This window comes from Pseudopipra pipra, chromosome 19 (assembly GCF_036250125.1).
Source record: "Pseudopipra pipra isolate bDixPip1 chromosome 19, bDixPip1.hap1, whole genome shotgun sequence".
NCBI classification, from domain to species: domain Eukaryota; kingdom Metazoa; phylum Chordata; class Aves; order Passeriformes; family Pipridae; genus Pseudopipra; species Pseudopipra pipra.
The window spans coordinates 6118462-6142695 of NC_087567.1; the positions used below are offsets into that span (position 1 = coordinate 6118462).

The 24234-nt window shown below is 48.4% G+C and overlaps 2 protein-coding genes across 6 annotated transcripts; one reads left to right on the forward strand and one right to left on the reverse strand.

Moving 5' to 3' along the window:
• Positions 1 to 152: 152 nt before the first annotated feature.
• Positions 153 to 4110, reverse strand: MRPS7 (mitochondrial ribosomal protein S7). Of its 2 annotated transcripts, none has more exons than XM_064675890.1 (5): positions 3893 to 4110; positions 2946 to 3137; positions 2574 to 2637; positions 1802 to 1969; positions 153 to 916 (listed from the first exon to the last, which is right to left on the reverse strand). In XM_064675890.1, exons 1-5 carry the CDS (start codon positions 4093 to 4095, stop codon positions 695 to 697), a joined length of 849 nt encoding a protein of 282 aa, XP_064531960.1. In that variant the 5' UTR covers positions 4096 to 4110; the 3' UTR covers positions 153 to 694. The 2 variants fall into 2 exon arrangements, with proteins under 2 accessions (XP_064531960.1, XP_064531961.1); XM_064675891.1 differs by having other exon boundaries at positions 3936 to 4040.
• GGA3 (golgi associated, gamma adaptin ear containing, ARF binding protein 3) lies at positions 4036 to 23976 on the forward strand. 4 transcript variants are annotated; one of them, XM_064675875.1, is made up of 17 exons: positions 4036 to 4133; positions 9450 to 9534; positions 10274 to 10349; positions 10835 to 10933; positions 11727 to 11850; positions 12635 to 12738; positions 13262 to 13342; positions 14219 to 14356; positions 15355 to 15436; positions 15903 to 16019; positions 16987 to 17256; positions 17885 to 17952; positions 18331 to 18653; positions 19174 to 19427; positions 19586 to 19755; positions 20400 to 20510; positions 21718 to 23976. In XM_064675875.1, the coding sequence occupies exons 1-17, from the start codon at positions 4094 to 4096 to the stop codon at positions 21826 to 21828; spliced, it is 2253 nt and encodes a 750-aa protein (XP_064531945.1). In that variant the 5' UTR covers positions 4036 to 4093; the 3' UTR covers positions 21829 to 23976. The 4 variants fall into 4 exon arrangements, with proteins under 4 accessions (XP_064531945.1, XP_064531946.1, XP_064531948.1 ...); XM_064675876.1 differs by lacking the exon at positions 4036 to 4133 and adding an exon at positions 4518 to 4795; XM_064675878.1 differs by lacking the exon at positions 4036 to 4133 and adding an exon at positions 7819 to 7913.
• The last annotated feature ends 258 nt before the right edge of the window (positions 23977 to 24234 follow it).

Below are 24234 nucleotides of genomic sequence, written 5' to 3' on the forward strand. Positions count from 1 at the left end.
GCTGCTGAGCTTTGAACAATGCTTAAGGGTTGCTCCTGACTGAAGCTTTAAGGCTGACACTGTTTCTGCTCCAGTGTAAGGCATTAGCCTGGCTGTCCAGAACCAGGGTAGCTGGAAAGTGCAGTGTGAGATTCAAGCAACACAGACCAAGGTTTGGAATTGAGAAACCTTCCCCATAAAACTGGTTTTATTTTCTTGTTACCATTCCCATCAAATCTGTGCAGACAGTGTTGCTGATGATCAGAACCAAAAATGAAAAAGGGCCTTTTATTACCTGTTGTTCCATTCCTGCTAAGGCTGGTTGTGGTGTGGAAAAAATCCAGCTCTGCTCTTAGCTGTGCAGCCAGAAACATTGCTGATTTCAGGAGCAGAGAGACTTCCAAGTCCCCAGGAAACAGGTAAGTGAAAGATGACATTGCTCTGAGAAAAACATCTAAGGCTTGTCTTCACAGGAAAGTGATTATGAAAGAACTAGAGCATCCCTGCCAGGGTGGGTAACTCAGATTTCCCCTTCCCCCATCCAAACAAGCACAAAGGAAATGAACCTCATGGCAATGGTGTGAGCTCTCCCTGGGTTTGATCAGCAGCAGTCTGGAAGGGATGGTCCACCCTTCCCTCCTCTCCCCAGCCTCTCCTAGGCAGGCAGCCCTGGGGCTCTGCTCTCCAGGCTGTGGCACCGTGTCCCTGTGAGTCCCTACTGCCAGCGGAAGTGGGCGTAAGCCCTGTTGGCCTCTGCCATCTTGTGCAGGGCGTGCTTCCTCTTGATGACGGGCCCTTCATTTTTGAAGGCCAAGAGCAGCTCCTGGGAGAGCTTCTCAGGCATCAGTGTCCGGCGGTGCTTGTTCTCCCTGCACTCGGTGATCAACCACTTCATGGCCAGGAAGCGCTTCCGATTGTCCTTCAGCGGGACGGGCACCTGGGAAAGGTTCAAAGCACAGCAGTTATCTCCTGCTCCTCTCCAGCAGCCACACAGGACCAGCTGGCACCTGCAGAAGTGCACTGTGCTGCTCTCTGCAGCCAGACCCCTCCTGACAGCTGGTCCGTGCCAATTCTCCTCCTCTGTCCACAGAACTGGCTACTGCTGCCAAAATGGAAATTTTGACCAGCCATGGGTACTGGCACTGGCCTTTGAGTGGACTTCTGGCCTAAATGGGAGCTGGATCCAGGCTGGTTTGTTCTGGCAAAGATGGGAGAGGTCACCCCATCCCTGCACTGAATACAGAGAAATCACAGAATAGTTTGAGTTAAAAGTGACCTTAAAGGTCATGTAATTCCAACCTCCAGCATCTAGTTCCAAATGCCTCCACATCTCATCTCTCCATCAGGTTCTGAGGGTTGCACAGCCTGTATTCAGAAACTGGTTCTGCTCATGTTTTAAACATCACACTGGATCTAGCTGACCTTTTCTGCCACATTGACCTGCCCCAGGGCTTTGGGACCTCTCCACAAGCAACACGATGCTGAGAAGATGGGACTGGTAGTCCCAGGACTGCCAATTCTTTTGCTGCTGGTCTCTGTCTCCTTGGAAAATACTTGCTGTGCACTTCTCCTCAAACCTAGTCAGAAAACCAGAGACTGCTGCTGCTTAATGCTGGACTCTAGGATCTTAGAGGTCTTTTCCAACCTTAGTGATCCTGACAGGGGAATTACCACGCTCATAGGTGGGAGTCCTGATCTTGGGCAGAGTTTCTAGGTGCTGTTTTAATCCAGATTGCAAAGTAGCTCTTTCCAAGGAGAGAAAATCTTTAGCTGAAGGGGTTGAAGCCCATTCATCTCCCTCCCTAGCTAATTCTCTCCTCACCTGGTAGGTTTTGCCTCCTTTGGTGATGTTGCTGAGCCCAATGATGGGCTGGCAGTTCTTCAGAGCCTGGTGGAAAATGACGTAGGGGTTGCATTCAATTGTCTCCTTCTCATTTTCTGGAGCTTTGTGGTACTTCTCCACCTGCTTCCTCTTAATGGCCTCTAAAGTCTTGGGACAAAGGCAGGAAAGGAGACATGCAGAGCAGATGGGTCATCCCACTCCATGAGGTTACATCACTTTTATAGGCACCCCATTTTCACCTGAGATGGTTTTCCAGCCCCATAAGCAACAGGCCCAGTGGAGTTTTTTTAGCTCAAGTTTTATTCCACCCTATTCCATCTCTTCAGTCTCTTTATCAGACATTGCAGGGGTCAAAGCTGTGTCATGAAGGTGACACATTCGTGGGCAAGTTATGCAGAAGGCAAAGCATGACAGAGAGCTGGAAAGGAGATCTTTTGAGAAAATTATGCTTTTAAACTCAGAGAATACCCTTATGCAGTACAGAAGGTCACAGGGATACTGAAGAGTGGAAAGAGAAGGTTCTCCATTAAGGTATCACTTGGTCTGTGAGCTAATGAGGCTGGGGCTTGTATATCTTATCAGAGAAATCATGGTTTATCATGGTGGGAGTAGTGTGTTTGCAGAGGGAAAGGCATCAGGACCACAGAGATGACATGAGTTCTGGTAATTCCCAATTCCAGTGGGTTTGATGTCCCAGCCTTCCATTTTGTCTTGTTTTAACATAATAGAGAGAAGAAACATGAGTTCTCACCTGAGTCATGAGGCTTCTGGCCAGCACTTTATTTCCATCCCTCATCATCATATTGGTGAATTTACTGAAAACACAAAGTCAGATGGGATCTGAGTTGAATTCTGATTTTATCACCCACACAAATAAGCTCCCCCCACCCCTTTGTGTTGTTCCCATGGTTAAGTCTGGGTGCTTCTAGATCTGTAATTATCTCTAATCACTGTAGGACAATGGACTGGCTGATGGGAAAAGATTAACCCAGAATAAAGGGACTGTATTGTAACAGGAGGCAATGTGCAGCCAGGAGTGAAGGCTGAGGAGGGCAGCACAGCTCCCAAGAACTGTGGCTCCGTGGAATCCTGTGAGAGAGGAGGAGCTGCTGCTTTCTCTGACCTGATCATGGGGTCGCTGAACACAGAGCTGGACAGAGTGGGAGGAGCAGCTTTGATGGGTCGAACAGCCTTGAGCTCCATTTGTTCCCTTTCCTCCTCAGTCAGCTCCTCCAAAGGTTTCTGGTACAATTCCTTGTTCACTTCTGGCTCCAAGTAACTGGGGTTGTAGCGGCTCCATCTCACCTGCATCAGCCTGGAGGGACAAGAGAAGGGGGGCTGTAACCTCACACATGCCGTGACAGGGATGTGGGCAGATGTGGACAGATGTGAACATGTCTCAGAAGGACATGTTAAATGTGAGAGGCATCTCTGCCTTCCTCTCCATCACTGCAACAGAGCCCAGGGCACAAACCAACACCGTGAACCCAGGAGGTAACATCATCCTCGTGAAAGGTCTAGAAAACATGTCTTATGAGAAACAGCTAAGGGAGCTGGGGTGGTTTAGTCTTAAGAAAAGAAGGCTCGGGGGGGGGGACTTCATTGCTCTCCACAACCACCTGAAAGATTGTGGTGAGGTGGGGGTTGGTCTCCTGCTGTGCCTGCGGTGAGAGGATCAGAGAAAACAGCCTTAAGCTAAGACTGGGGAGATTCAGGTTAGATATTACAAAAATTATTCACTATTCGGGTGGTCAGGCGTTGGATCAGGTTGCCCAGGGCGGCGGTGGGGTCACCACCCCCGGAGGTGTTCCGGAAGCGTCTGCATCTGGCGCTGGGTGATGTGGTTTAGTGATTACATGGACAGTTGGACTGAATAATCTTAACGGTCATTTCTAACCTTGATGTTTTTATAATTCCGTCATTCCGTGAGCCCGGCAACCAGCAGGCGGGCGGCCTCTCCGTGCGCTCCCTGTGCGGCGCAGACCCCCCCCACCTCCTGCGTGCTCCCGCTGAGCCGCCCCCTGGCCTCCTCCCGTGCTGCCCGTGTGCCCTGGATGCCGCCCAGCCCACCGAGCCGCCCGTGTTCCCCGCCGGGTCCCCTCACGCCGCTCACCGGGGCACCCAGGCCCGCAGCCGCCGGCCCAGCCCCGCCACGCTGGGCGCCGCCATCTTCCCTGCGCGCGCCGCCGCGGGGGGCGGGGCCGGCTCAGACCCCGCCCCCTCGCACGGGTCTCGCGCGGGGTGGGCGGGGCCTCGGGCCGCGCCGGCAACATGGCGGAGGCGGAGGGGGAGAGCCTGGAGTCGTGGCTGAGTGAGTACCGGGGGGCTGAGGGCACCACCCGGGCGCCGTCGGCACCGGGACACCCTGCCGGGAGCCCGCCGGCCCTCACGACTTTGGGAGACCCCGCCCCATCCCCTCCGCGCCGGCCCTTCCCATCGCCCCCCCTCAGCGCCCGCCCGCCCGGCGCCGCCGCCCCCTCAGCCGGGCGGGACCCCCGGGGGGTGTCAGCGCGCTGGGGACGGGCTGGCACAGCACCCCGGGGACGGGGAGGGTTCAGCACCCCGGGGATGGGACCCGGGGCAGGGCCGGGGCCGCCCCGCCCGGCGGTCCCCGCGGTGAGGGGGAAGGGGGGGGCCGGTAATCGGCTCCTTGGTGGGAAATGTGAGGGACGGGCAGGTCTGTAGCTCCCCTCGCTCAGCTGGTGCTGTTTTTTGACCATAAAGGCTCGTGGTTGCTCTCTGTCCCTCCTGTCCCTTCCTTTACCTGGATTTTGGCCAGCCCAGTGTACAGCCCGAGTGCTGTCTGTGAGGGTCAGAGCTGTCTGGTTTCCCACATAAATTGCTTTCGTGTGTTACACAACCGTGGTTTTCAAGCAGACAGATTCTGCTCTGCGCCTGGCTGCAGTTTCAGGGTAGCTGTGGACATCCATTCTATACGGGCTGGAATGTATCAAACCCCTTTGTCGACATAAGGTATGTTTTGTCACACAGTCCTAAAGGTTAGAGAGACAGGGGACAAACCCCCGTGGCCTGTTGATCCCCGGCTCCTGCTGAGTGTGTCTTATCTCTGTGTCTGCCTGTGCTGCCCGTGGCCTTTGGGTTCTGGCTGTGCAGAATGTGGGATCCCAGCCCAGCGCCGCTGGAGCAGGATGTGATTCCTGAATGAATCAGTCATAACCGTAATTGTTTTTCATATATTCCATGCACAGGAGCTCCTGCTGCTGTCCCTGGGTGGCCATCCTGCACATCATAGCTTGTTGCCTAGATTTTCTTCTTTTTTTAATAGTTATTTGTTTGATTATGGCAGTGAGTGAAGCTCCAAGTAGTTGGGTGCTGGGCAAACAGCAGAAGATGGTCACTACCCTAAATACTTCAGAGTGTAAAACCTGTTACCTTTGGAGTTATCCTTCCATAAGCAAGATTAGATAATTCTCCTTCTTCCTTGGTATTTTTACATAAAACTCAAACATGTACATTCTATCATCATCTGTTATATGAGTTACTGACTAAAAGATGTTTTCAGCTCTTCCTCCTCATTTTAGCTCAATCCCTTCTGTCCCTTCACCGTTTTTGCTCCTCCTCTGAACTCCCACAGTTTGTCAATATCTTTTATTGTAGCCAGTGAGGCACAAGAAGAAACACCCACATCCCTTCCCTGCGATCTCTCTGAGGAGAGCTGACTCACTGAGTTCAGTTTGTATGTGAAAATATCTCTAGTAGGAAGGATATTTTAGGTTGTATAGCCTGGAAAGCTGCCTGGCTGCTTGTTTTGTGGGGATTTTTTTTTAATTGAGGAAGTTAAGACAGAGGTGATTAAGTACTTGGCCGAAGAGTCAGATATTCAGAACATGGGCTAAAGGGAAGAGTTCCAAAGGCCTTACTCACTGTGAGAAACATGGCAGAGCCTGATTGCAGAAGGGCACACGTTTTTCAAGGCTTGAGTGCTGCTCTCTCATTTAGGAGGATGCTTTTATGCCAGGTCACTGCTGTAGTGATTGTGCTGGGAGCACGGAGCCTTCCCTGTCAGGGAATTACTGGAGAAATCTGAGGCCAGGCAGGCAGAGCTGGTGCAGCTCAGGGCTTTCACCAGGGCCTCCCTGGGGTTTTTGTCTTATCATCACAAAGCTGTGGCTATGCTAACCTTGAGGGTGTGCCCTGCTGTGCCCTTCCTGAAGGGAATGGCTCAGCAGCACAGCCAACTTCCCAGCCACAGGAAGATGAGAAATTTCTTGTTACCAATGATTTTTTTCCTCTGGTGCTGTGCAGCCTCCTGCTGCCCTGTCTCTGGCATCAGGTGGAGTCACAGAGCCATGAAGTAACATCATCCTCGTGTCCTCCCGCTGCAGCAGGAGCTGCGCCTCAGCCAGCCATGATCTGGCATCTGCGTGTCCTGCCTCATTCCAGGCAGCTGGGATGAGAGAAGGTGATCCTTGCTGTCCCCTCCTGGCTGGCAGGCTCTGCTCCTGCACTGAGCTGAAACAGGAGAAGGTTAGAAAATAATGTCAGTTGTGCAAACACAGCTGGAGCCTTTGACTCCAGCACTGCCTGTTCTGCTGCATCCAGAAGGAAGCTTATTGTATCCTGCTCCTGTCAGGCTCAGGCAATGTCCAGCTGTGGAATAGATACAGATGGATAAAATATAATGACTGTCTTAGTTTATTTTTTCCTTGGTTTGTCACGGGTCAGCATTCTTTTCTGCCCAGGGATGCAAACAGAATCTGACTGTCAGATTCAACATGCCTGGGCTGAGCATTCTCAATTCGTATGCTGAACCTGACCTGGGGAAACCCTTTGTTGGGGTGGCTTTTGTCTCATTTCAGGAGAGAATTGAACCCAGAAAAACATGAGCATTCATTACCAGTCAGCCAATGGTCTGTGGTTCTCTGCGTTCTAGCATCTCTAGAGAAAACAAGCAACTTTATTTCATATCTAATTATCCATCTGAATGTTGCCTCGTGAGTGTTTTGGGGTCTGGCAGAGCCCCTGAGGGCTGAGTGGCTCAGGGCAGGTGTGAGGCAGCTTTTCAGTCCTGGGCACAGCAGGATCTGAAAGCTGGGACAGACGTGGTGGCAGGACTGGGGTGGTGCCCAGACTTCTGTCCCCAGGTTGCTAATCCAGATTCACTTGGTTGCCAATGTGAAATGGGATTTTCAGGATGGGACCTGATGGACAAGTGTCTCTGAAAGCAAATAACTGGTACCAAATGGACCTTGGTTGGCAGTTTCAATAGAGAAGCCAAAGACTTGATATTCCAGAGCACCCAACTCTCCATCCTGGAGTGAATCCTTTCACATAAGGGTGAAATTGGAATCAGATTTATAAAGCAGTACAGAGAAGCTCTTTGTCCACATTTTAAGCATTCTACATAAAAAGAGAGGATTTTAAGTTATGCCTTGGTACACATGACATAGTTTCCTGCAGGACTGTTCTGAAAAGGTGAAGGGAGGTGATTCTGCTCCACTGGGATGTGTTTGTGTGGCTGTGCTGAGGCTGGGAATCCACATGCCCTGTTGTGTTGTGTCATGCAAGCACATCCATCTCCAGAGCCAGGGCAGGACTTCTGACCAAGCTCATTAACTTTTATGAATCAGGACTTCACATGGAGGTTTTATGGATGTGGGAAGCAGGGATTTTCTTCATGTGGAACAGCACTTCCCTTCAGCAGTCACTCCTCCTTCTGAGGCTTCACTGTCCACACATGAGAGCTTTTGGTGCAAAAACTTAGATCTGAGTCTGGACCCAATCTGATGGGAGTATGAGATAATCCAGTGTCACTGTGAGAAATCTATGGCAATATTCAGAACAGCTTTAAAAGCAACACTTGGAAGACAGAAATATCAGTTACATTTTCCTCTTTGTACTTTTTTTTGGGGGTTATATTTTTCCTAATTTCAGGATGTGCAACCAACAGAGTCTGTTTGGTTGTGTGTCCTTAGGTGTTTGTGCCCTTCCTCTACTTTTTAAATAAACTTCCTTAACTCCAGACAAGAACTGAGTGTTTTTCATCTGGGCCTGCTGAGCACCAGAGGTGCTTTGGAGCACCAAACCACCCCTGTGTCGTTTCACTTGCATGAAGAGCCTTTAGATTGTTGTGAGTCCATGGTTTCATGACACTTTCAGGGTGTTCAGCAGTTGGGAATGTGGTAATAAGGTTTAGGTGCCACGTGTTTGGAACAATTGTGTTTTAAACTGAGCCTCCCTCGAATCTTGAGTTCAAAGCTAGCCTGGTAGCTCAGCGAGTTCCACAGGATGTGATCCTGCAGTTAATCCTCCCTGCCTGCTGCCTTCTGCTCATCGAGGATCCCATGGAAGTCAGCAGTGGGCACAGAGATTCACCCCTGTGGAATATTTTACAGATACAACCCATGGAAAAATTTCCTTGCCTTACAAGCATCATTCAGTGAGGAGGAAATTCGAGCAAACCTGGTAGGACAGGCACAGTAGGACTGAGGTTTGGAGTAGATATCTGACAGCTGTTTTTAGCTGCCTCTGGAAAGGTAAAAGGGTATGTTTTAAGGATGGCTAAAAAATGACACTTAGTAATGCAGCATGTGTTTGGTTTGTTGTTCTTCCCTCTGAGATGAAGGTACAGGGACGTGTGCTGGGTTTTTTCCTGTCCTTCACCTCCTGCTCTATGCTGTCTGACTAAGCAGTATTTTATTTCCTAAATCTCTTTCATTTGTATTGAAATTTTGAGGAAAGCTTCTTAGATGCCAGCTTTTAAATATATAGCTAGAGCTACAGCCCATTGTTTCTTCCCTTACAAGAAAGAAAAATCATCACGTCCAGTCAGCTCGGCTGGAAAATTAGGTTAAAGCAGGAATCTTTTCTACTGTAAAATCAGTGCTGCATCAGAGTTAAGTAGAATACATGGAGAAGATGCATTCCTAACAAAAAAGATGCTGATAGCCTCACTATTGTGCAATCAGTACAGTCAGCAAGGTACCAGTACCCAAGGGAGGATCCTTCAGGAGCCTGAAATAGCCCCGGCAGAAGAACATCGATCTCTCGGCCTCAGCATGTAGGATTTGAGTTCCTGATCAGGTACAAGCTGTGGTGTTTATTACTTGCAAGAAGAACTCAATTTATAATAATAAATTTCAGTTCATAATTCCCAGGAGAAATGCTGAGGCATCTATCAAATCAGCTGGCACTCCAAAAACAAGCGTTAATGCTAAATGAGTTATATCAGACATCTGATGTTCCAGCTCTTGCTTCTGCAAAGCTCCCAGGGAATACAAAAATAATTTCCTGTGTAGAAAATGTGAGGGTTTAACCTTTAAGGAGTTTAATGTTACAGCCAAATAGAAAGAGACAGCATTTCAGGCTCAGGAAACTGTGAGCTGAAATATTTTGTCCTGTGCTCTCATTTAGAGTATGGGAATAGCCTGTTTCTAAGTACTTGAGATTTGGCACCTGTTTCCTTTGGAAAGCAGTGATTCTTGCTGGATATTTGGATGTCTCAGCTTGGACACACCCTTTCCCTGAACAGAAGTACTATGTGTGAACTTCTTTCTCCTTTTTTGTAGCTGGCAAAGCATGTCAAATGGTTTTCTCTAGGAAATGTGTGGTCTTTTATACTGTTTCTGTTGTTGATTGTTGATATGTTCTCTTTCCCTTGCCAAAGATAAAGCCACCAACCCATCTAACAGGCAAGAAGACTGGGAATACATCATTGGATTCTGTGACCAGATCAACAAAGAACTTGAAGGGTGGGTGTCCCAAACTGCTCTAGACTTCATAAATTAACATTCACAGTTTAAAATGTGTCATTTCATCATCAAATATTCCCATTTTCTTTATATATACTGATATCATAAGGGAAATCTGGCTACAACAGAGACAGGATGCTGTGAAGTGTTTCTGTTCTGTGAAAGGCAGCGTGGCTCAGTCAGACTGAGCACTGGGAGACTGGGAATTCTGAATTTGCCTCTAATTTCAGCTTCTGCAGCTCCAGGGTTCTCCTCTGGCCAAAACTACCCTGTTTTCCAGCCTGTAAAATGGGGTTGTCACTGACAGTGCTGGTGGGGCTTCACATCTTTAAAATCTTCACTGGGCTTAACTGAGGAAACCTCCTGGCTCACAGCATTCCTGAGAGCTAAGGAAGAAGTGTTTTATTCTGGAAAAAGGAAAAAAATACAAGAGAAATTAAGTGATTTCCTGGGCTGGAAACTGTACTGGGAGTTGTTTGGCCCCTCCCAAGGAGGAGTCTGGAATTGCTGGCTCAGACTACCAGCCCTCATTCCCTTTCATGTGAAGACACCCAGGCTTACAGAGATGCCCTGAGAATTTCTTGTCAGCCTTTGTGGTGGAAAGATAAAAAGTACTTAATGGCATTTCCTTTTAATTGTGTGGAAGACATTTCATTTAAACAGCAGAACTTGTGAAAGTCTGAAAATCCTCCATGGTGTTTGCCTGCTTGGTGTGTAACAGGGCTCTGCTCTGTTCCAGGCCACAGATTGCTGTGAGACTCCTGGCTCATAAAATCCAGTCCCCACAGGAATGGGAGGCAGTCCAAGCCTTGACAGTAGGTAGTCCTTACCCCTCCTCTTAAATCCAGTCATGTATCCTATTACATCATCTTAGGGGAGCACAGGGAGTGTCCATGGGATCAGCTGGGGGCTGAGTGCCCTGATTCCCATCCCTGGGAGGGAGTGGATAGTGGGAGGGAGCACAGTTCCATCCCTGAAGTGTCCAGCCTGCTCATCAGCCACAGAGCAGCCAGAGATAACTCTGGGTTAGTTTGAGCTGCTTTTGTTTGTTATCTTCAGCAAGATTTGTGTTCATTGTTGTGAGACCTAATGGTGATAAAACAGACCCAGAGACACTTGATGAGGGTGGGACACCAAGTCCTGATGTGTCACCCCTGGAGAGGGGACACTGATGCCTGTATGGAGCAGGAATATGTGTCCCACTGACATGGGCCCTTCCCCTTCCCTATAACAGAACACACACTGTTACTGCAGGGTTTCAGTGTTGGTTTCAGCCCCTGTTTTTGTTCCTTGAATGCAGGTGCTGGAAGCTTGTATGAAGAACTGTGGGAGAAGATTTCATAATGAAGTTGGGAAGTTCCGCTTTTTAAACGAGTTAATAAAAGTTGTGTCTCCAAAGGTTAGTCCCTTAGTCTGTGGCTGTAGTTACTTTTTGTTTCACATCCATAAGCTACAGGCAACATCCAAAATGTTTGCAGTGTTCTGTCTGGCTCATTGCATTTATTAGCCTATACTCAAGAGCATTTGTTAGCTAAATTTTTGTTGTCTGGGGTTTTTTATGCTCTGCTTAGTGTTTTTCTCATTAAGATGTACTTATTAGCCATCAGTATACAGTCTCTGTGCTGTTCTAATCCTTCATGTGACTCAAGGGCTTCTAAAACTCAGGCTGTGTTGTTTTAAAAAACAAAACTCCAGTGATAGTGGAGGAGAAATGTGATGCAGAGGTTAAAACAAGAGACTTGGTAACACACCATAGAGTTCCAGTCCTCACTCTGCTGCTGACTTGCTGTGTAAAGAGTGCCTGGCTAAGTCCTTGGGCATTCATGATCAGTTTAACATGGTGAACATCATCCCCAGGGCATGATTGATGCAGCAAAGTATTCCCAGACTCTCTCCCATAAGACAGGGGAGGGGGTGGTTATCTGATTGCTGTAGTTTTTAACTAGCAAAATCCTGAAGCAAACAGAACATCTGCTTTTTCTTTTTGCTGAAGCTAATAACAGAGCTTCTCTTCACTGTTATTTCAAATCTCTTAGAGGAGCATTTTTTCCTCTTATTAAGGTGTATCTTAGATTATCTTGGAACTTGGATCATACACCTTTTAATGTGTATCACTGAGCTTTTGGCTTTGAGCTTTATTTTTAAAAAGAAATTAAGAACATGGAGAATTTACTTCTTTTTTCCACTCTTAGTACCTGGGAGACCGAGTCTCAGAGAAGGTGAAGTCCAAAGTAATTGAATTGCTGTATAGCTGGACAGTGGCACTGCCAGAGGAATCCAAAATCAAGGATGCCTATTACATGCTGAAGAGACAAGGTAGGAAGTCAGCTGCTCGTTCATGCATTTTCTGGTGCTGTGCTTTAAGCAGGAGTGTCACAAAATATACAGCTTCTAATTAAATGGGGTCAAGGGAAGCTCTGAGGGGAGATGGAAAAAGGGAGAAAATCTCTGAAAAGCTTTTCATTATCTTTAAGTGCCTTGGGCTGGGTTGGGTTGGGTTTTTTAACTTAATTAGTTAAATACCTTGCAAATACTTTAGTTTTGGTTTGAAGGGCCTTTTTTAAGTTGTTTGGTTTTGGTGGGTTTTTTGCTGGAACTAGTTATTAATTGATTTGAACAAATCTAATTTAAAGTGAAATAAGAGCCTCCAAGTCGCCTTTTGTGTTCTTCTAACGAGATGGCTTTGCAGCTGTACCTTTGGTTGCACATTTCTTGTGCAGACACAGTGAAAAAAGCTCAGAAGCTTCAACACAGGAAACCATTCTTGTCTGGAAACCATCCTGTCCTATTAGGACACACAGACTGCAGGTCATAACTGTCCCTTGTAGCACTGGGGATGGATAAATTAGAGGCTGAATGGGGCAGAAAATGGTTCCTCCCCTTCAGAGGAAGAGTTTTAGCTCGTATTGAGGGGCTGGGGGAACATCAAGGTAAAAATCAGCTGCCATGCTCAGGGATTTGTATCTGTGTAGTTCACTGGGACAGCGGGGCAGTGTCAGTGGGCAAGGGGTGTGTTGGCTCTGGCAGCAGCCTGGGAATACCTGGGAGCACTGCCTGGTGTGACTGTGCCAACCCATGGGGATTCCCTTTCTGCTTCCAGGGATTGTCATGTTTGATCCTGTGATTCCTGCAGACAGAACCCTGATTCCTTCTCCACCACCTCGTCCCAAAAACCCTGTGTTTGATGATGAGGAGAAATCCAAGGTACAGTGAAGATTTGTACCATAATCCCTAATGAAAAATGATTAATCAGTGCATATTTAGAATGAGGAAGCAAAGGATAATAATGTGGTTTTTATTTGGGGGGGGTGGTGTGTACTTTTGCAAAATTCACTGCTTTTCCCACCTGCTTAACCCAAAGTTCCCATAAAGGCATTGTCTGTGTAACCATTATGGGGTTATTCCTGGTGCAGGTGCCATCTTGCTGTAGCCCTACAAGGCAGAGAATGTTTCACACACAGGACCAAAAATGATGCCTGGGAGGAATAACTGTCTAGTGCCAGAAGTCTCTGAGATTTCACAGTCCTGTGTAGAAGCAGGAATGCAGCAACTCATATAAGATAATAAACATAAATGATTCCTGCTGAAGTCCTTGTATCTGTGAAAGCTGTGTAAGCTTTGTAATAATGGTCTGTATTCCTTTTCCCTTGAATTGGTCACTTAGATTCCTTTCCCTTTGCCAAAGGGTCTTTATTTGTTTCCTCAGTATCTTCTTCTTGTCTTACAGCTTCTAGCCAAACTGCTGAAAAGCAAAAACCCAGATGATTTACAAGAGGCCAACAAGCTTATAAAATCCATGGTAAAAGAGGTAAGAAATTCCTGTAGGATTGGTCCAGGTCAGCAATCTGCCTTCCAGGTTTTAAGCAATTTGACTTCAAAATGGTGGAGTGCTTGGGATTTGTGCTCCAACACCTGGGGGATGTTTGGGTCATAGAAGTGTCCACAATTGGTGTCTCTCATGGAGGACAGGGCAAGAATTGAATGTCCCTTGTTGTAATTAAGTACATTCTAATCACTGAAAGTGGTATTTCATGTCAAGGTTTGGGGGGAGCATCGAGGTACCACCCCTGGGTACTGAGGGCTGAGTCATTGCACTGGGTCTTCTCACAAACAGGCTTCGTGGAGACACCTTCCTGTTTGTAGAGCTGTGATGCATCCACCCAGGGCAGTCATTCCAAACTCTGGAGTCCAGGAAATGACTCACTGGGATTCTGGCAAAAAAAAAGGGGTAGCTTCTAGACTGGAGAGGATGTATAGGTTATCGAAATGTTTCCATTCAAGCTTCTCGTGTCCCCAGGGCAGACTCTCCTTCATCTTTAATTGGAATCCTAAATCAGAGATGGGTGGACATTTTCCTCCAGGGAGTGCTGCTTGTTCCTAGTAAATGTGTTACTTCAAACACATATATTTTGTTAAATAGCATGAAGTGAACAAAAAAAAGCCCAAAAACCAAAACAAATGAACAAAAAAAAAAATCTGAAAAGGAACTACCCAAAAGAACTTCTGGGAACTTTTCTGTTTTTTCACTGGAATAATTATACATTCAAGTCTTTTTAATGAGACTTTTTGGAAATATAGGGTAAATAGACATTACTTGCCATGTTCACAGATAATACCTGTGGTTGTGATACCTGGACCTTTGCAGGGAAGCTCACCTTTTCTGTCTGTGCTTTACACCCTGAAGGACGAGGCTCGGATTCAGAAGGTGACGAAGCGCATGCACACTCTGGAGGAGGTGAACAACAATGTGAAGCTGCTGAATGAGATGTTGGTTCATTACAGCAAAGAGGACTCATCAGAGGCCGACAGGGAGCTCATGAAGGTGGGTCTGAGCTGCTCCTTCTTCCCAGAAATCCTGGAGTCAGTCCTTTCTTCTTGCAGACTTGAGTTTTGCAGAGATTTACAAACAGTGCAGTAAAATGGAGAACAATGGTGAGAAACAAAAGCGGTTGCTGGAAACAGCAGGCAAGAAAACACCCATGTTTTTAGCACCTTTTACCAAAGGACTCAGTGGGGAGGAGCTCAGTTTTGCACATGCTTGAAGTGAGGTGCTGCTGTTCTCCAAAGGTGCAACTTGGCAAAATCAGGAAGCTGCAGTTTGCAATCTTTGATCTTATTAGGGCACACAGATTGCAGGTCATAGCTGTCCTGTACAGCACTGGAAATGGAGAAACTAAAGACTGAATAGAGAAGAAAATGGTTCCTCCCCTTCAGAGGAAGAGTTTTAGCTCATTTTTGTAGGGTTGGGAGAACATCAGGAAGGTAAAAATCAGAACAGCCACTGGGTAGGCCCAGAGCCTTGAAGGGTTGCCAATTATCTAATTTTAAAAGTTAAAAACTATTCATTTTTAACAACAAGCTCCTGAAACAATGGTAAGAAGCTTAAGAAACTGGTTTGTTGCTGTGAAACATTTTGTTCTTGACACCTTTCTACTGTGTGGTTGCAGACTGAGTAGTAGTTGCAGCACAACTGAAGCCTAATTGTTGAAGCACAATTCTGCTCTTCCTTGGGCTTTTAGGAACTCCTGTAATAAAAGGAATGAACATCTCTTTGGGACTAGAGCTGTTCTTAAGTGCTGGTGTGAGGGAGGACTGAGAGATGGCATTGGAAATGCAGGTTGTGTTTAGACCCCTGGGCTCAGCTCTGAACGGGGCAGGGAACGGGGTCCTGCCTGTCCTGCCACACTGGCACAGTCAGCACAGCAAGACTGGGCTCTGTTCTGGGCTTCCAGTGCATGGCTGGGAGTCCTTCTATGCTGACTGGTGCTGCTGGCAGTGGCTCCTGGCTGATGAAACCCTTTGTCCTAATCTGTCCTGCAGGAGCTCTACGAAAGGTGTGAAACCAAAAGGCGGACGCTGTTCAAGCTGGCCAGTGAGACAGAGGACAATGACAGCAGTTTGGGTAAACTGAGCTACACTTATCCTTTTTTAATTGCTTTTGTGACCTGTGTCTGTGCAAGGGACTGGCTGTAAAGACACCTCAACACTGTGGGTGGCTGTTGCTTTGAGCAAGCAGATAAAGGACAATCCTTGCCTCTTTATCATCTCAGTTCAGGCAAGGACTGGGCAGTAGAGTTGGTGGTTTGGGAGGCTGGGGACAGGGATGGGGAACAACTGCTTTGGGAGGGAAGGGGATTTGCTGTGGAGAACAGCCTTGAACTCATTTTTCCTTGTTACTGCAATTTGCTTGGAGCTAGAAAGGTCAGAGTATTGCTTAGAGAAGTGTGGCACAGACAGGATAATGGAGCTCATAGCCAAATATTTATGGTTTTTCTTGGATTATTTAGTTGATAACTGAGCACTCTCAACATTGGTGTGAACAAAGTGATTAAAGCCTTGGAGGTCATTTTTGTCTCTCTTGCATTTAGGGGATATTCTGCAGGCCAGTGACAATTTATCCCGTGTGATAAATTCCTATAAAAAAATAATAGAGGGGCAGGTGATCAATGGTGAAGTGGATCTGCCTGGGATGTCTGTGGTGGAAGGTGAGTTCTTGGGAAGCCAGCTGTGTGAGTTTTGAATCCTGCAATTCTAAATCTTTTGAACAGTGTTTCCTGTTAATTGTGAAGGAGGTTTTGATGGTTCTTTGTGGCCAACAGTTTGTGAATCAGAGGGGACAAGAAGGTTCCTAGGCTGTGGGTGAACAATTCTGGACTTGAGCAACAGTGCTGCTGCTTTGCATTTTCCATTCTCAGTCCATATTATTGAAAGCTATGATGACATCAGTAGCAAATCTGCATCTGAGCAGTTTGTGTGACTGGAAGTTCTCACACATTTTCCTCCCCACATTTGTCCTGTTTCTTAACGGTGACATGTAAGAAGACAATTTTATCAAAAACAGAAGAGCTGGAGAGTGGGAGCTGGGTCAGGGGTCCTGTTCCTGGCCAGAAATTCCATTTGTGAATTTGGGCCAGTTGCCCACTTTACACTTCAGCTTCCCCACTGAAAGCTCTGGACATGTGTGTGACAGAATTACCATTTGGGAGTAACTGTAACATTCCTGCCTGGAGAGCAGTAGAGGAATGTGTGATGCTGCCTGGCAGCATCTTACTGGGACAAGACTGGCCTAAGTATGAAATGAAAACAGTATGAATTTTCCTCAGCTCTCCAGCCCTCTGGTAGCCTTTGTTTATTGTAGAACTGTAGGATCTCCCAAAGCCTCATCTGAGCTCAAAAGATTTTGAAAAGATGATGAGTTGTGCTACAAGAAGCACTGAGGAAGGAGCAGTGGTTGCAGGAGGTTTTCATATAGGAATTCTTGAGGTATCTGGGTTGATTTACGTGGTCTGAGGACAGCAAATACCTGTTCTCTGTTACAAAGAGCCATAAGCCATGATCAAATGAGGATCTGTGATATCTAAACCAGCTCTCTGCTAATTTCTTCTGTGCACGGGGTTTGCTCTGAGCCTTTTGCCTTCTTTCCTAGTAGTGCTCTTCTCCTGTCCGCTGCAGGGAGTAACTCCACAAACAATCTCAACACCCTCATCGACCTTGCTGGACTGGACGTCACCAGCACCCCACCACCTCCAATGCCACCCACCACCCTGACTCCAGCCCCCAGCACAGCCCCAGCCCCAGCTGAAATCCCCATCCTCCCACCTCCTCCCCAGACGTTCGCGCCGCTGCGGAGCAGCTCCTCCAGCCAAGTGGAAGCGGCGCCCGCTCAGCAGGGCAGCACAGCCAACTCCCTCTCCTTGCTGGATGAGGAGCTCCTGTGCTTGGGTAAGACACTGAGAGGCCTGGAAGAGGGCTGATCAAACATCCTGACAAAGGCTGCTTCTGTGCAGGCTGGCTGTGCTGTGTCAGGTTTGAAAGGAGTGTAAGATGCCTCTGGAGTCCAGGGAACACTCCTTTGCATCCTGAATATTACACCTGGTCAGTGAATCAGTATCAAAAACTCTTCCCAGACTTGGCTGCAAGGAAATAACTACGGAGTGCAATTGCAGTCTGGTCTCTGGAGGTGCTCAGACATGCTGGATGTGCAGGCTGCAGTTTGTGACAGATTCAGCCCTGATTTTGGGGCTGTGCTAAAGAGAAGGTGCCTCGGAGGGGCTGTGTGTAGGAACCTCCAGGATGCCTGCCTGTGGAGCCCAGATGTGAGCAACAGGAGACAGTGCAAGTCAGGAAGGGTTAGAAGGGCTGAAGGATAGTAATGCTGAAGCATCGGAAGGGCTGTGTGCAGGAGGTGACTGTTGGCTGCTGGTGCTGTCAGTCTCTGTTTCTCATCATAGACTTGCAGCCCATCTCAGCATTTCATCAGAGCTGAATCAAGTAGTTTGATGGTACTGAAACAACAGCCAAGGGAACTCATTTTCTCCTCCAGTCACCTCCTTGTTGTTTTCCCTTCCAGGCCTGAATGACCCAGCCCCTGCAGCAGGGAAGGACACCTCTGAAAACAACCAGTGGAGCATGTTTGAGGTACAAAGGAGGGTCTCAGGGGAAGGGAGGGGTGGTCATTGTGGGAGGTCTCAGGACACACTGTCACCTTGGAGAAGCATGTGATCATACATACAGGCTGAGGGGCAGTCTGGCTTAGCCCTAAAATCTGAACTGTGTTTAAACAGAGTAGATGCCCCTGAACCTGGCTTTCTCAGTTTCCCAGCCATCCCCATGATGTTGGCCCTTCCTTTGCTTAAATTACAGATCAGATGTAGCCCTGACATAGGCCACAGACTTTGCTGTTTGCCACCCAGCACCTGTGTTTATGGTAAACCTCTTTCCCTCTGTAACAGAACTGTGCCATCTCTGCATCAGGGGGAGCAGCCATTTAGAGCATCTACTTGTCCTCTCTTTCAGAATGACCAGCTGGACCTGGATTTCTTCAATCCAAAGGCAGTGACTGTTGCTTGCAACCCTGCAGGGAACCCTCTTCTCCATCACACACCACAGACCACGTGTGGGACATCAGCCACGCTGCCTTCTGCTTTCCCAGCCTCCCAGACTGCTCCCAGCATCCCAGCACCAAACTCAGCACCATTTGTGTTCTCTGCTGGACCGGCTGCCCCTGCCGGGCCTCCCAAGACTATTCCAGCTGCTCCCGGATACTTCAGCTCATCTGTGGGCAGCAATATGTCACATAAGATGGATGCACTGGGACAACTCCTTGATGAAGCCAAAGGGTAACCAAAAGTCCTGGTCTTTGCTTTGGCTCTGCATTTAGAAAGCCCAGTTCGCTGCAGCACCAGGTTCTGAGGGTGACTTTCAACTCTCTAGTTTGGCAGAAATGTGGGATTGGGATTTTTCTTGTCAGAGGTTTCAGTTTACAAATGAGTATGAAGGTCCCACCTCCAGGAGGGAAAGGCAGGCAGAGCACACAGCTTGTACTGTTGCCTGATCCAAAGGTGTGCTGGGAAGTGGAACAGGCTGTAAAGGTACGGAGACCTTTGCCCATCTCAGCCTTGCCCACCCTTGCCAAGGTGGGGCTCTGCTTTTCCTTCCTGACTTACAGAAGTGACCCCAACCCAACCACCACCACTGTCCCTGTAGCTCTCCTCAAATGAGACCCTATGGAGTCACAGATTCCAGTCTGGCTCCAGGCTGCTGCTTTGTCCTCATGATCTGCTGTTATCTCTGGGTGTTGGTGAAATACCTGCTTCACTTCCAGCTCCATTCCCCGTGTGTTTTTTGTCTCTCTTGCAGGACTGCCACCCAAGGCATGGCGACACCTTCAGTGTTCCCAGGGGTTACTGTCACCTCTGCCCCGTTAGCAGCACCCACAGGGCTGCCAGCCACTGCCCCTGGAGCCCCTCCAGCTCCCTTTCCAAGCAGCTGCACTGCTGGATCAGGAAGTCCTCTCTTCCAGCCAGCATCATTCCAGCAGCAAGGCAGTCCCATGAAAGCACCTGAAATTTCTTTGGCCAATGTCCACGTTCCCTTGGAATCCATTAAACCCAGTAAGTATCTCAGGCTTTTCACCTTGCTCTGAACGATTTTTAAAGGCAAAGTAGAAGTTGAGAGAGGGGATGAGCAGCCCCAGCTGAGCACCCTGGTCACCTGACGCTGCCTCAGATCATTGCTGCTCCACAAACCCGGATCCTCTCCCCTCTCTCAGGCAGTGCCCTCCCAGTGACAGCCTACGACAAGAACGGGTTCCGGATCCTCCTGCACTTTGCCAGGGAGTGCCCCCCGGGCCGGTCGGACGTGCTGGTCGTGGTGGTGTCGATGCTGAACACGGCGCCGCTCCCCGTGAAGAACATCGTGCTGCAGGCAGCTGTGCCCAAGGTGGGGACATGGGGGGCAGACCCTGGGGTGTGAGACTGCATTTGGGAAGGCCTGGGCATGGACCTGGGGACCTGGGACAGCCTGGTCCTGCCTTTCCATAGGCTGTGCCCTGCCCGTTTCCAAAACACAAAGGTTCCTGTCAGAGGCAGAAAACACTGAACAGGATAAGACAAGAACTGCAGGTGTTCTGTTTTTCTTGCTATCCAAGATCAACCCAGCTGTGTCCATTGCATGGGTAGAGCTACTTTTGAGGTCTTCAGAACCAGAATTTCTGACAGACATCCTAAATCTGACAAGACATTCCACTCTAGTCTTACTGCACCTAGATAATTTTGAATGGGTTTGTGTTTTGAACATGGCCCAGTCTCAGCTGTGATCTGTCTGTGTCATGAAGGTGTTCACATCAAAACCTCTGACAGGAGCACTGGGAAGTCCTGGTGGTGTTCACTGACCAGTGTTTCTCCTCTGGGCTGCCTGTTCCTGTCATGTTGCACAAGCTGGGCTGGCTCTGTTCCCTCATCCTCACTTGTAGATTGATCCTCCTCCGTTTGGATGCTGTTGTCCCCCCAGCCTGTGCATGCATCTTTCATTGTCCCCAAGGTAAGAGACAATCCCTGAGGTTCTGCTTTCTTTTTCCCTTGCAGTCCATGAAAGTGAAGCTACAGCCACCCTCTGGCACTGAGCTGTCTCCGTTCAATCCTATCCAGCCACCTGCTGCCATCACCCAGGTCATGCTGCTGGCAAATCCTGCAAAGGTGAGAGGGACAGTGGGATTGATCCTGACCATCTCAGACACATTTGATCCCAGCTGAACTCTATGGAAGGGTGGGACCAAGCATTTGAGCAGCTACAGCTGTTTGTTTCTAAAAGGTTGGACTTGATGATCTTGGAAGTGTTTTCCAACCTTAATGATTCTGTGATTCTAATGTGCCCTCCAAAGGTGGTTACTGGGGAATGTTGGTGTTTCAGGTCAGGCCTAGAGGAGGCTCCTTACAACAGACTTTGGCAGCAAAAAGTATGAGAAGGACTGGACATTTCTCCCAGAAAAAGGTCAAGGGTCATGTCAGGCTCATCTTTAAAGGGGTTTGTGACTCCCCTGTGCACCTGAAGTGCCTGGCTTTGATGATAATAAGATCGATGCTAAATTAGCTGGTGCTGTAGCAGTACTTTTGATGAACCAACAGACAAATGTCTGCTCCATTATTCTCTGAGGATGTACCTGTGACCAGGGACACAATGGGCTTAACACTTCATTTTCTGCTGATTGTGCTGGGAGCATCTGAGTAGCTGTTTTTCCTTGCTGTAGTTATTTCAGTAGCTTCCTCCATACAGCCCAAAGCTGAAGGACTTTCTAATTATTTGACAAATCTGGATGTGACTACTTGAGAATTACAACAAAAGCATTCTTAAAGCATAGGCTGGAAGCTCTGAGGTCCAAAAGGACGAATGTCAGAGGGGTTTGGGGGATTGTGGTGGAATAACTGTGAGGTACATGGAGGTGCCTTCATTGAAGGACTGCTTCCATCTCCTGCTGTGGTGGAGCAGGAAAATCCTGTTTCACTAGGATTTTCACAGACTAGGAACTGTTTCATCTTCCTCCATATGATGAGGGAATATAATTTTGAAAATGTTGAACTATTCCAGCCCCATTATTCAGGCTCTCTGGAGAGCAGCTGAGCAATGGGTGCTGGCCACATCTGTGCAAACTGATTAGAGGTTATTTATGCTTTTCTCCTCCTGCTCCACATTAAGCAGTACAACTTTGGTAGAATAAAAAATGAATATAACTCAGGTTTGTAAGTAGCTGAACTCCTCCGTGAATTTAACCTGGGCCCTCCTCCCCTTGCTCTGTACAACAGAAGTGTTGTGCTCTCTGTAGAGCTGTAACAGTGAAGTGTTTTGTTTGTGGCTGTTGAGCTGGGACTGTTCTCATGTTGCTTTTGGGTTTTGTCTTTCCTGCAGGAGAAGGTGAGGCTGAGGTACAGACTGACCTTCACCCTGGGGGACCAGCCCAGCACTGAAGTGGGTGAAGTGGATCAGTTTCCCCCGGTAGAGCAGTGGGGGAATCTATGACCTCAGGACACTGCCAGAGACTGTGACAGGACCAGGGCAGGATCCCACAGGACTGGAACGGATGTGCCGTGGGGAGGGACACACATGCTATCCACTGGTGATGTTCAGCTTTGTTTACATGTCCTGACCACTCTGCTTGTAGCTTTAGTCCAGAATGTTGTGCCCCACCTTGAAGGGGCCCTGGAACATTTATGCCAAGCATGAACTGAGCAGCAGCTGGTGACAGGCAGTGCTGGCTGCTTTTATCATGACCTCTGGGTGAATCTGGTTCTATCTTCCACTCTATTAAACTTGAAGTTATTGTAATTTGAGGGGAGACCTGTCAGCAGAAGGGGATTTAGTTGGGTTTGTTCCTGCACTGCTGTCTGGAGATCCCGACGGGCTGGTGGGGCGATGATGCCGCCGTGAGCTCAGCGCAGAGCCCTGACACGAGCCCTCCCTCGGACTGTGACCAGCCCCGTGAGCATGCCGAGCAATAATGCTGCTCCGTGAGGGAATGCTTCTTTTTTACACTGAAATGGCACTTAGCTCCCTCTCCCCACACTCCTGCTGCATTCCCAAGGGCCTGTGTGTGTGCCACACTGCTGTACCTTTATTGTTCTATTTATTTTATACTGCTGGCTGCCGCCCCGTTGCCTCCCTTTCGGGCAGCTGGGGCTGAGTTTTTTGTCTGCAAATGGTTACACTGGTTATTTTTCTGCCTCTGTTGCATTCCATAGTGTGGGGAAAAGAGGAAATGTGTAGTGAGAAGGTAAGAGGGCTGGAAAGTATTGGTCAGTATTACTGAGGGACAGCACCTGGAGCGCAGAACTGTCTTTACAATCACTAGTGAAGGGCAGTGACTGAATCCAGGGATAAGGAGAGATGCCTCTCGTGTCCCCTCATGCAGGCAGTATTATTAATGTAGTTGAATACTCTGTTTTATTGAGCTGAGTACAATGACCTGCAAGATGTAAATAGAAGAGCTGTAGGGTATCAAAATAGAACAAGCAGGCAAAGAAAGGAAGAGGCTCCCCCGGGCTGTGACGGGGCATGTGCTGGGTTAATGCCCTGTTTTCTTTGTTCCCTGTATTAAGTGGCAAAGTGCAATTGTTCCCACAAAGGGGAAAGCAGTTTTGCTGGATATCAGTGTTCTGTGCTATCAGGGCAGGAGAACTGACCCCTTAGCTTCAGTCTCCCAGAAACCAGGTTTAAATCTCCAAAACTTGGTTCCTGTGGCTCCTTCCTTCTCCCTCTACTTCCAATCTCAAGCAGTGCCTCAACGAGCTCTGAGACAGACTGTTGTAAATGGATGAGGGGTTTTAACACCCACTGACACAAGCACAGGCAGGTGCTTGGACAGTCCTTGGACTCCCAGCTCTGCACTTCCAGCAGTGCTGTCAAGCAACAGCTCTTCTCAAACTGGGAACAGGACCAGCACGGGGAAAAACAGTAAACAGGAGACTCCTGCTTCTGGTAGGAAAACTCCAGAGGAGAAGGTGCTGCTGGAATGAATGATGGCTGTAAAAACCCATTGCTGCAAACACAGTTTGGAGTTATTTGTAGTTATTTTTAGTGTGCTGCAGAGTCAAATCCCTAGAGGTGAAAGGCCTGAGGACCTCATCAGAGTAGAAACCCCTGAAGGTGGAATCCAAGCTCATGGAGAGCTCAGCCTTGTCAGCTCCCCGATGTAGAAGGCAGGTGAGAGGGATGGGTGTGTTGTTTGGATCCTAAAGAAAGCAGTTCTAAATCCATGGACTGGGATAAGGGACAAGGAGGGAATTCTCTCTGCCTCAGGCATGTTCTTGCCAGCACTTTAGACACAGCAGGCATGGGGGCAGTGCTTGGGTCGGGGCAGTGTGTCCTGAGGAGCAGTTCCACTGCTTTCCCTGCCTGCACGTGGATCTCACTGTGACCTGGAGGGAGGCAGGAGAGCGCAGGTGCTTCCTGCAGAACGGCTCCGTTCCGTTCCCAGTTATGGCAGCGCAGCCAGACGGGAACGCGCCGTGGTGCTGCTGCCTGGAACACGCTGTGGAAAGCTTTGGAAATTAAACCATGAATGTTCCTTGTGTGTAGGGCAAGGTTCCTGCTTCATCCCCAACAGCCCTACCTGTACATGCCTCTCCCCTGCGTTTGTGCTGCTGCATGTTGAATAAATCATTTTCCCTACCTGGCTCTGGGCTGGCCCTTTCTCATAACGGCTCTTGGAGGGCACTGCTGGTTATGGAAAGCCTCAAACCCAACCCATGGACTCAAGGCCATCCAAACTAAACAAAAATGGCAAACTTGCTGTTCCCAGAACCCCAGTGATATAACAGTGGCCTTCATTTCAGGCTGGGTGTTGAGAGGTAAAGAAACCAAGAAATGCAAGGAAAAACTGCACTGAGTCATTTCACCAGGGGAGGGCTGCCAGGCCAAGCTGGAACA

Excerpts from the sequence above, each read along its gene's own strand:
- GGA3 (XM_064675875.1), top strand. The coding sequence starts at position 4,094 with ATGGCGGAGGCGGAGGGGGAGAGCCTGGAGTCGTGGCTGA. Across the intron at positions 14,357-15,354 it reads CCGACAGGGAGCTCATGAAG|GAGCTCTACGAAAGGTGTGA; the intron begins GTGGGTCTGAGC and ends TCTGTCCTGCAG. Across the intron at positions 17,257-17,884 it reads TGAGGAGCTCCTGTGCTTGG|GCCTGAATGACCCAGCCCCT; the intron begins GTAAGACACTGA and ends TTTCCCTTCCAG.
- MRPS7 (XM_064675890.1), bottom strand. The coding sequence starts at position 4,095 with ATGTTGCCGGCGCGGCCCGAGGCCCCGCCCACCCCGCGCGAGACCCGT. Across the intron at positions 3,138-3,892 it reads CGGGGAACACGGGCGGCTCG|GCTGATGCAGGTGAGATGGA; the intron begins GTGGGCTGGGCG and ends TTGTCCCTCCAG. Across the intron at positions 1,970-2,573 it reads CCAGAAGCCTCATGACTCAG|ACTTTAGAGGCCATTAAGAG; the intron begins GTGAGAACTCAT and ends CTTTGTCCCAAG.